The sequence below is a fragment of the Physeter macrocephalus genome, chromosome 5 (assembly GCF_002837175.3).
Source record: "Physeter macrocephalus isolate SW-GA chromosome 5, ASM283717v5, whole genome shotgun sequence".
NCBI classification, from domain to species: domain Eukaryota; kingdom Metazoa; phylum Chordata; class Mammalia; order Artiodactyla; family Physeteridae; genus Physeter; species Physeter macrocephalus.
This window is the reverse complement of record NC_041218.1, coordinates 7,183,713-7,195,315: the sequence shown is the minus strand read 5'-3', so window position 1 is coordinate 7,195,315 and position 11,603 is coordinate 7,183,713. Positions and strand designations below refer to the sequence as shown.

General features: G+C 48.2%; 1 protein-coding gene across 1 annotated transcript in view; it reads right to left on the bottom strand.

The window, feature by feature from the left end:
• The window catches only part of PDIA4 (protein disulfide isomerase family A member 4), an 18,797-nt gene extending 12,646 nt beyond the window's left edge, over positions 1 to 6,151 (bottom strand). The window contains exon 1 of the mRNA XM_007122388.4: positions 5,841 to 6,151. Within this exon, the coding sequence (XP_007122450.1) occupies positions 5,841 to 5,928 (88 nt within the window). The 5' untranslated portion in view covers positions 5,929 to 6,151. The remainder of the gene's footprint in view (positions 1 to 5,840) is intronic.
• Positions 6,152 to 11,603: the final 5,452 nt, after the last annotated feature.

Below are 11,603 nucleotides of genomic sequence, written 5' to 3'. Positions count from 1 at the left end.
AGTAGCCCCCGCTCGCCGCAACTAGAGAAAGCCTGCGGGCAGCAATGAAGACCCAACACAGCCAAAAATAAAAAAATAACTTTATTTAAAAAAAAAAAAAAAAAAAAAAGAAAAAAGTCTCCCTAGAACCCCAAACCCTCAAAATGGTCATGAGTCCTGCGTGGTCCCCTGGGGGCCTCCCCGACCCCAGAAATCTGCATACTGGGTGGCCACTTAAGATTTCACTTAAAGGGAGGTCATGCCTAAAAGATGGTTGAAAACTGACTACAGGTCTAGAATTTAAAGTCTAAAAACTGCAGCAGGACTCAGAGGGCAGGACCAGCCCCCTCTCCAGATGGAGCACCCCCTCGCCGGCCTTGCTCTGCAGGCCTCCAGCCCAGGCACGGAGAACCCTCCCTCCTGCTCCCCACGCACAGATCTGATCCACCCCTCGGGGCCGCCCCGCCGCAAGGCTCCTCACCCATATCCATGCTGTGCGTTTCAGGCTCCTCACTTTGTGGGTCCCCCATGTCTGTGCTCAAGGGCCAGGCTAACTTTCACACCCTCTCTGCTTCCACAGGCAGGAAGGACTGCATCTAGTCCCTCCCCCCGCCCCCCAAATGAATGACTGCCTGCCTGGTCCCCAGATCAGTACAAACAGGAAACAAGTACTGTTCTCAACTTTTCCACCCTGGAGGTTACTCGGGCTGACTTTATAAGTAAAACATGATTCCCACACTCTTCCCTTCACATTTCAACCTTTTGCTGAAGGATTATAACACCGGTGGGGCTGTTTTTTATGTGTATGAGGTAAAAATGCCACCCCTTTCAGAAATGGATTAGGATTCCATCCTCCAGAATGAAAAGCTGAGAAGCAGTACTTGTTTCCTGTTCGTACCTTTGTAGGACGCCCTGCCTGGAAGCAAAGTACTCTTTCCAGAACGCAAGAATATGAGCACATCTTATTATCAAGGTTCAACTGAATTTGCTGCTGAACTACAGGTACCAGCAATCCTGAACGGCAGTTCTCGTTACCCAGGTTCCCCAGCTGCTACCACGTCAGCAAACAGAAGTGCAGCCAGCACGATTTCATCAACTCCAAAGGCAGAATGTTTCAGGGCCAATTATTTATTTTTGGAGATGCTTCCCAGGAGAGAAACCAACACTGACAGCGGGACTGAGGTCAGGGCTTGAAAACCTGCCCCTGGGACCCGGGAACCCCTGGGACTTGCCCAATCTTAGCCGCCCCTGAACTGACCCAGTGCTGGCTCTACAGCTGCTCAGAAAAGCCAGGAACTGGTCTGGGCAGGGTGGCAGCTTTGCTCCTTATCATTAAAATCTACCAATCTGCACACTAACTGTCAAAAGCACACCAAAAACCCACCCGACCCCGCTGAGCCCCACCTTCCTCCACACTTGTCCCTTCAAACACCCACTGCTTTTTCCTTTCACATCCCCCTCTCCAACTTAAGGCAGAAGTTCCTCCATTGCGCGGGCCGGAGAAACGGCTCTAAAATCCGAAAAGAACACCCACCAATTTGAGGGGTACATGCCCAGCAGACTCCCACGCTTCTTGGGGCAGGTTACCGGCCCTGCCTGGGGTTTTCCTCCCACCCTCCCCGAGCTCCCCAGCCACCTCGCCACTGCCCGGCTCCCCATCAGGGACCCTGCGGGGTGGTCAGGGCTGCCGAAGCCCCAGGCCCCCAACACTGTCAGCAGGAGGCGTGGGGAGAGCGATGAGAACCAGGCTCCCTGGACGTGGAGGGGGCAAAAGACCCAGAGGAAGACAACCTGGGCGCAACCCCAATGCCTCCTCTCAGGGCTGTGGCCGCAGCTCGTTTCTTTACGCTCACGTCACACTGAATCCCCTTCCACTGGTGACTGGCAGCCAACACGATACACCCACGTCCTCGGGAATCCTAGGACCTAACGCTTGAGAACCTCTGGGTTTACACCGGCTGGCTAGGGGCTCTCGGTACTTCTAGGAACACTGCCTACAACAAACTTGCAGGATAAGTACTAGTTGACCCATGTCGGCTTGCAGAACCCTGGTCACAGTGGCTTTCAAAAGGCTAGTCTGACCACCCCTCACTTGAAAGTCCCACCCAAAATGACCCATATCGGGGCTGCAAACCCGGGGGCTTAATGTGGGGATGTCGTGCAGGTTCTCTGCTCCTGTCGGGGGTCTAGGAAGCGCCACACGCCTTGCCCCAGGTCTGGGTGCTGCCACGGCCCGGAAGGCCTGCTGTGGGCAGCTAGGTAGGCCTCAGGCAGTGCATCTCCACTCTCACCGCCTGGCTGCTCAGCTCAGTCCAAGAATCAAGTTTACTTGCGGGCAGACGGAGAGACTGGAGGAAGGTTGGAAAGAAGGCTCGGGAGAACTTAATCCTCTCTTCAAGCTAGGAAACACAGCTCGGGGAGGAAGAGGACTCGGCTATCTGCTCAATGCACAGGGATAAGGTGAATTTTACAAAACAGAAAAGCAAAGATGCTTTCCTACCTACACCCAGCCGAAGTGGTCTGTGAGTACTACTAGTAAGTAATGGGGCTCTCACGATTAAATGGGGGTCCGTGAGTTGCCCTGGGGCGGAGCGCCTAACAGTGAATTCATTTCTTGACACTTTTTAAAAAATTGACTTTGAGTTTATATTTTTAAGGATAAACAAAATGGCAGAGGGGCTTCCCTGGTGGCGCAGTGGTTGAGAGCCCGCCTGCCAATGCAGGGGACGCGGGTTCGTGCCCCGGTCCGGGAAGATCCCACATGCCGCGGAGCGGCTGGGCCCGTGAGCCATGGCCGCTGAGCCTGCGCGTCCGGAGCCTGTGCTCCGCAACGGGGAGAGGCCACAGCAGTGAAAGGCCCGCGTACAGCAAAAAATAAATAAATAAATAAAAGGCAGAACATTCCCTACATAATCAAGGATCCTAAACAGCATTAAGGCGTGCCCCCCACCCCACCCCGCTTTCCATTCCTCCCCAAGTTGCAGACAATCCCCAGGGCTGACTCCTCTGCAACTGGAGAAGGTGCTGGCTCTATATGCCTATGGACTAAAACCCCACACATCCGGACAAGGAAAATATCTCGGTTTAATGGGGAGACCACTCTTCACTGGGCTTCACTTTTAAAGTCGGACATTCTAGGATAGAAATATATCCAAAGCCTTCCAGCACCTTCTGGAAGGGTGCCATCCTCCTCAGCGTGTAGTCAGTGAAGCCTCTTGCATCATCTCCACACACTGCTTAGCCCACCCAGTAAGGCCACTCCTGAAATTTAGGCCCCTCCTCTAACCAGGTCACTGCAACCCCTGCCCACTCCCACCAGTACATCTGACAACACTGGATTCTGCCCAGGCTGGACACCAGCGGCTCCTTACAGCATGTCCTCATCTGTCTCCTCAGCTGGCCGGTCTTCCAGTCCCCACCAGGGAGGTGCCCATAAAAGTTGGGTAAATCTTACCATTAGGTCAATACTGAATAGAAAAAGAGACATTTGTTATCAGATGTAACATCATTTAACTGATATGTTTCATGTGCCAGGCACCGTGCTGAGCACTTAGGCACACTATCTCATCCCCCGAGGGAAACACGGTGCATGCACTTTACAGAGGAACAAACAGAGAGCTTTAGTCACCTGCCCAAGGGCACAAGGCTACTGAGTGGAGGGTCCTGACCGCTCAGCCGCTATGCCATGTTGACACATAGGATTTTCTTCCCAGGATGCCCCAAGCTTTACATGGACTTGTTTGGTAATTACTTCCCAGAAACGAAAAGAGAGGGACAACTGGACAATTCCTCAGCACTGTACCCAAGTGAATTTCCACTTACTTTAAAATCTAGGGGGCTTCCCTGGTGGCGCGGTGGTTGTGCGTCCGCCTGCCGATGCAGGGGAACCGGGTTCGCGCCCCGGTCTGGGAGGATCCCACATGCCGCGGAGCGGCTGGGCCCGTGAGCCATGGCCGCTGAGCCTGCGCTTGAATTTCCACTTACTTTAAAATCTAAACTAATCCTAAATAAAAGCAAGCAAGGGACTTCCCTGGTGGTCCAGCGGTTAAGACTGCACTCCCAATGCAGGGGGCCCTGGGCTCCATCCCACATGCTGCAACTAAGAGTCCACATGCCACAACTACAAGAGCTCACAGGCCGCAACGAAGATATCGCACGCTGCAACTGAGACCCGGTACAGCCAAATAAATAAATTAATTAATAATAAAATAACTAAGATCCTGCATGCCCAGCAGCACGGGGGGGGCGGGGAAGGTAAAATGCACGAGAGGCACAAAAGGGGGAAAACCCCCTAAGGACTGGGACCATCTGGGGTAGAGGGAAGTGTGGCCCTAAAATAAATCCATGGGATGGGTTATCTGTGATAGAAGCTGAATGTGAAGAGCCAGGGATGGGAAAGAGTCAAGGTAACTACTAGAAGCCCCACCTTACCCAACCGCAGAGATTCCCGGGCTCACCCCAGAGGCAACTACTCCCCAGGGTCTCCAGTGCATCAGTGACCTGTGACCCAAATGACAGACTCACTCTTCCTAATAGCCCACGTTCGCCACCCTTCCAGGCCTCTTAAGAATCCCCGCAAAACAGAATCACTGGATCAGAACCAAGACAAAGCTAGTTTGCTCTTTGGCTACGTTCCAAAAACTATCCTCCATCTCCACTGGTCTTCAAACTTTAAGGTGCCTCCCAAAGTTTACTTTGCCCATGACTCAATGAAATGTTTAACATGCAGATTCGAGGGCCCACCGCTGCAGTCCGCTTGGGTTTATTTTGGGACTCTGTATTTAAATAAGCACAAGGTGATTTGGATAAAGGTCCTAAGACACTTGTAGGTGACACTACTCTCTAGTTCCTGTTGGCAGGTAGGTGGTCTTCTCACCAAGTGCTGGTTTTTAACTTCCCTTTCTGTGCGGGTAAAGACTCTTGAATCACTGACTTGCATAAAAGTTACTCAGGCTGTTTAAGAGTATAAAGTTCACAGTTCCTTAACACACTAACATTAGAAAAAGGGATTTATTTATATTGGAACAAACTCAACAGGAAAAAACTCTAGTCACCTAGAGAAAGGCCAGAGAGGAAGAAGTTTAAGACCAGTAATGCGATGCCCTGTTCTCTAGGAATTAGCATTCTTTTCTTGACTAAAACTTTCTAATTTTCCAAGTTCTCTTACACCATTTGTTTATAGCTAGCCGATTTCAAAGAAAAATGCAGGAGTGATGACTAGTAGCTGCAAACCTTCCTCCCAGAGCGGGCGCTTTATGGGCAGGGGCCACACTCATCCTTAACTCCCACAACCCAGCGCAGTGACTGGCACACACAGTAGGTGCTGAATAAATGCTCGCACAAGGAATGCTATCTCCGGTTTCCAAAAGATGCAAACCAAGCCATCCCTTTCTCCCTCAAACCAGAACCCCTGAGTTACTTATATCCAAACCTACAAACCACAGTTTTGAGATGTAAAATGCTTGCTGCCCGCGGTTGTCCCGAGAGCTCCCACTTGGGGCTTCATGCCCTCGCCCCTTCTCTAAAATCTGTTTTGAAACCAGAGGCCCCTCTCCCTTCACACTCCCTGGGCGTGTTAGCCTCAAATGCTGAACCAGTTCCTAAGCTCCCCTTCCCAGAAGCGGGCAGTCAGCCTGGACTCGAGGAAAATCTGAGCAGAATCAGGGCGAAGGAGCCAGCATGCAAAGAAGGCACTTTACATCCTCTCCGCGTTCAAGCCTCGGTGGCAGCCCCGGCCGCTTCGCCGCCCTCCTCTCCCGGATCTCCCAAGCGATCCTGTCCCCGCTACCGCCCTCAAACTGCAGCACGTCGGCGGTCCGCGCGGCGCCCCCGGCCCACAGGCCCGGCCCGCCGCCGTTCACCTTCATCCGGGCCCTCGGCGCTCGCCGCTGCCAGCAGCTGCGCCAGGGCTAAGAGCAGAACGAGCAGCCAGGCTTTCCGGGACCTCATCGCGGCGGTGCAGAGCTCGGCCTCCTCGCGCCTGCAGCCGCTGGGCGATCCCGAACCTCGGGCTCCGGTCTCGCGAAGGGAAACGAGAGGTAAGGAAAGAAACGCCCCCCCACCCGGAAGACCTAGCAGGCAATTGACTGGGGGCGGGGGAAGCCGCGGACCGGCCAATCCCAGCCCGACCGGGGGCGCGGGCCGCGTGCGCTGGAGTGCGCGTCCGAGTTCCGCAGCACAGTCCTCAGCGCAGACCCTCCTCCCGGGCCTCCTCCGCAGGCCCCGCGGCTCCTGCGTTTAAAGATCAGAGCGCTAACGTGAGGTGCCCCCTTCTGATTGGCTGCGCCGCGGCCTCCAATCAGCGGCTGCCACTCGGTTTGCCTGGAGAGCACAGGCTGAGAGAGGGAGCGGGGGAGAACAAAGGCGGCGGACAGGGGCCGGAGGGGCGGGGTCGGGCTACGCCTCGGGAGCGATTGGCCGGTGGAGCGATGGGCGGGGCCTTGGAAATGCGAGGCGGGCGGGGCTCCAGGCTGCTGATCTGGGCAGGAAGAACACGTGTCCTTAGCAGAACGTCGGTGAGCGGGTACGTGTGCGCAACCCTGGGGGACCCAGGGGGGGCTCAAGAGCGAAGCGGCGAAGGGGCCCGAACTAGTCGGTTGGTGGGAAAGAGAGAGAACGGGACTCCGGAGTCGGCTTCATGTTCGTGGTCTTTTTGGTTTATGCCTGCGCGAATGAAAGTTGGCGTTTCTTTCCTGGATTAAAACGCAAATTGGCCTTAGGGGCGGGGGTCGCATGCAGTAAAAGTGAATCTAGGACTAGGATTTGGGGAAGCTTCTCTCTAGGGTTTCATCTATGAGCAGGCCATAAGGTGCGTGTCAAAACTTTGCTTCATGTTATCAGTTTCTCCTGATTTTATGCAAAATCTATAGGTTTACACAAGTCTAAATATAGGCTTGAGGCTTACCCTCTTGACAATTCAGGAGGAAAAAAACTAGATTAAGATAGATAATGATTTTCGTACGTCAAGCCGTGATGTGTCTTAGGGTTTGAGATTTCTTTAACACCTGGGGATTCGTATGCCTGAAGAGTTAACGGAAGACAAATAGGTCAGATTAACAAAACTCGAGGGTCCCGAAGTATTTTTCTGTGTATACAGATTGTCAGGAAGAAAGAAAGCTAACTACTCACAGGCTTTAGTAATTAGAAAGTTTTTTTATTTGATTTATTAAATTTAATAAATTTCTATTGAACTACTGAATCTGATGGTACTCCCCTCAATTTTGTAGGGCAGGAAGACATTATTCAGTTAACTGTAACGACAGGGTGAGTATGCACTAAGTGATTTATCAGAGTGCTCTGAATGTAGAATATCAAACAGTTGAATATCATTTTAAGAAACTCTTCAAAAAGATAGTGTGCCCAGCCAAAATTTTTATCTTTCTTGGTAGTTTCCTCTGAATCCTTATTAAACTGAGGATTGAGAATACCATTTGCCCAGATGTGGGGCAAATACAACCAATTTCACTAAGACCCTTCGTTGATCCAGAGGGTGTGAGAGGAAACCTCTCAAAATGCAGTGTATATGTACGCATACCCACACATATATGTGAAATCAGTATCGTAGTACTTGTGAAATTAAAGTAATATCTTCTTTTTAAAAAGCATTTAGAGCAATGAACAATGAATGAACAGTTCATTCAACAGCAAAACATTAGTTTATCAAGTTGAAAAGCTCCTCATTTTTTTCTTTATTCCCAAATATCACCAGATTTGGTTATATGGGTACAAGTCGGCTGGAGACCACTGTGTTCAGGGTCAGAATGGAGAGAGATATTTTTGTGATTATCTCCAAGATCTTTATAACTAGTTGTGAACATAGGAGGCTGCCTTTAAGACATAGAACTGGCCCCTGGCTTGTCCTCAGGGCTGCCATTTAACACTGTTAGGTTATGTTTATAGATCAATTTGAACACGTGCTTCCCTCTTCTCCCAAACAGCACTCTCTAGAGAAGCGGCCTACGGGGAAATGATCTTCCCCATTTAGATAGTCTCCAGGTGCATCTGTGACACTATCATTACCAATCTTGGCACTTATGTCAGTTTTCACAGGCCAACAATATATGGTCAGAAAACTGTAAACTGAAACCAGGCAGCTGCACATCTGCATGCCCTGAATGCATGAGGCTTATGATCAATCTTTTTGGGGAATTCAACCCTGTGGGATGAAACCGTTTCTTCTATGTGCTGGAGAACTCAGGAATGGTCCTGACTATCTTTCCCATGGTTCTGATATAGTCCCCTTTCAGTAGAAAGGGGAAAGAAAAGCTGAAGTTTTCAGAAATAAAGGGATTCGTTTTCAGAAATCTCTGCCTCTTCAGGCAAACACTACTGTAGCCAGAGATACAATCTGCATGTACATTTCTAGCTTACTTTTTTTTTTTTTTTTTTTTTTTTGTGGTATGCGGGCCTCTCACTGTTGTGGCCCTTCCCGTTGCAGAGCACAGGCTCCGGACGTGCAGGCTCAGCGGCCATGGCTCACGGGCCCAGCCGCTCTGCGGCATGTGGGATCTTCCCGGACCGGGGCACGAACCCGCGTCCCCTGCATCGGCAGGCGGACTCTCAACCACTGCGCCACCAGGGAAGCCCCTCTAGCTTACATTTTTAACTTAAAATCACATCATACTCATTTTCTCACGCTTTTACACTGTCTTCTGAAGGAATTGAGCTCTCCCTTGAAGGGTCCACCTTGACTCATGAAGATGAGAGACTGAAATGAGGTTCCATGCACACACTCAGACCTCCTTTAGCAGCTCAGGCAGCTGCCTGAGAATGCCTACCATATTTGTTAACTCCATCATGTTCATAGCTGAGACATGGTACTCAGACTCTATCCTTACATTTTAGGATGTAATGATATTCAGCTACTGCAACTTTTATTGAATCTTCCAATAGCTTGGAGTATTTACTGCCTTTGAAGTGATTCAAAACAGCAAAATGTTCACACTACAGGTGTGGGCAAACATTGAGAGTAAGACTAAGCCAGCATTTTTGCGGGAGATTGTCTGTGATAAGATATTCTTTCCAAGCTTGCAAGTATAGGTAACTTGCACAGCCATTTTGTTTGTTTGTTAAGCCAGTGGTCTTGGCCACCATTTCTCATTGTTCTATGGTGAAAGAATTCTTAAGAAGATGTTTTAAGACTCAAACTGAGGTTATTTTAGTATTATTGTCACCAAGTGCTAGGTTCCAGACATTTGGTAGCTGTTACTAAAGAGACCAATGCCCTTGTGGAAATTAAATAGTAAAACTTAAAGACAGAATACTTTTATATTAGAAACAAAAAATATTTACTGTGTTTGCTCTGAAAGGTTAAGGGTAGAGGCTCTGGAGTCAGACCTCACAGCCTTGAGTTTAGACCCTACCAACTTTTTACTCATTCAGTATTTACTGAGTACCTACTATGTGACTAGTGATTTTCAGTGTGCAATCTTGCATATATTTTGACATATTTTTGCTATTTTTAAAAAGATTTATTTATTATTTATTTATTTAATTTATTTTTGGCTGTGTTGGGTCTTAGTTGTGGCACACAGGATCTTCATTGAGGCACACGGGATTTTTCATCGTGGCGCGTGGGCTCTTCACTGTAGTGGGCGGGCTTCTCTCCAGTTGGGGTGTGTGGGTTTTCTCTTGTTGAGGCACACGAGCTCAGTAGTCGTGGCTTGTGCGGGCTTAGTTGCCCTGTGGCATGTGGGATCTTAGTTCCCCCAACGAGGTGTCAAACGTGTGTCCCCTGCATTGTAAGGTGGATTCTTTACCACTGGACCACCAGGGAAGTCCCTATTTTATGCTGTTTTAAGTGAATCTTTAAATTTCACTTGAAATTAGAAATTTCAAATTCCTGTTGTTCATTGAAAGTATGTAGAATACAATTGATTTTTGTATATTGACCTTGTCTCCTGCAACCTTACTAAACTCACAGCAGTTTTCATAGCTTTGTTTAGATTCCATAGGATCTTCTACATAAATCATGTCATCTGCAAATAAAGACAGTTTACTTCCTTTTTGTTACGGATGCCTTTCATTTCTTTTACTTTCCTTATTTCACTGGCCAGAATCTCCAGTACAATGCTGAAGAGAAGTAGTGAGAGAAGATATCCTTGCTTTGTTCTAGATATCGGGGGAAGAATTCAGTCTTTCCCATTATTTGATGTTAGCTATAGGTTTTTAGCAGATGCACTTTTGAGGTTGAGGAGGTTCCCTTCCAATTCATAGTTTTCTGAGAGATTGTTTTTAAAAATCATGAATACATAATATTGTTTTTCTTTTTTAGTTTGTTCATATAGATTAATATATTGATTGGTTTTCAAAAGTTAAAACAACCTTGCATTCCTGAGACAAACTGCACTTGGTCATGATGTGTTATCATTTTTATATATTGTTGGATTTGATTTACCAAAATTTTATTAAGAGTTTATATATCTATGTATACAAATATTGGTCTTTAATTTTCTTCTCTTGTTATATTTTTATCTGGCTTTGATAAATCAGTAATGCTGGCCTCACAGAATGAGTTGGGAAGTATTCTCTCTCAGTTTTCTGGAATAGTTTACCAGTTCCCTAGAGAATTGGTAAAATTCTCTAGTGAAATTTTCTTTGTGGGAAAGATCTTAACTATAAATTCAATTTCTTTAATAAATATTAAGGCTATTCAGTTTATCTACTTCTTCTCAAGGGAGCTTTGGCAATTAGTGGGCATTTGTCCATTTCACGTAAGTTGTCAAATTCATTGTCATAAAGTTGTTAATAATATTCTTTTTTATGTTTTAAGTAACTGTAGAATCTGTAGTGAGGTCACTTCTCTTACTGTTGATATTGATAACTTTTTTAAAAATAAATTTTATTTATTTAGGCTGTGTTGGGTCTTCGTTGCTGCACACAGGCTTTCTCTAGTTGCTGCGAGTGGGGGCTACTCTTCCTTGTACGCGGGCTTCTCATTGCGGTGGCTTCTCCTGTTGCAGAGCACAGGCTCTAGGCGCGCGGGCTTCAGTAGTTATGGCATGCAGGCTCAGTAGATGTGGCTCGCAGGCTCTAGAGCACTGGATCAGTGGTTGTGGCGCACGGGCTTAGTTGCTCTGTGGCGTGTGGGATCTTCCCGGATCAGGGCTCGAACCCGTGTCCCCTGCATTGGCAAGTGGATTCTTAACCACTGCACCACCAGAGAAGCCTGATATTGACGATTTTTGTCTTTTCTTTTTTATGATTAGTCTGGCTAGAGGTTTATCATTTTTTTTAACTGGTCAGAGAACCAGCTTTTGGTTTCATTGATTTTCCTTATTGTTTTTCTGTTTTCTATTTCATTGATTTCAACTCTAATCTTTATTTCCTTTCTTCTGATTACTTTTTAAAAAAAAATAAATTTATTTATTAATTATTTATTTTTGGCTGCGTTGGGTCTTTTTTGCTGCACGCAGGTTTTCTCTGGTTGCCTCGAGTGGGGTCTACTCTTTGTTGCTGTGCGCGGGCTTCTCATCGTGGTGGCTTCTCCTGCCGCGGAACACGGGCTCTAGGCGTGCGGGCTTCAGTAGTTGCAGCACGCAGGCTCAGTAGTTGTGGCTTGCTGGCTCTAGAGCACAGGCTCAGTCGTTGTGGCGCATGGGCTCAGTTGCTCCGCGACATGTGGG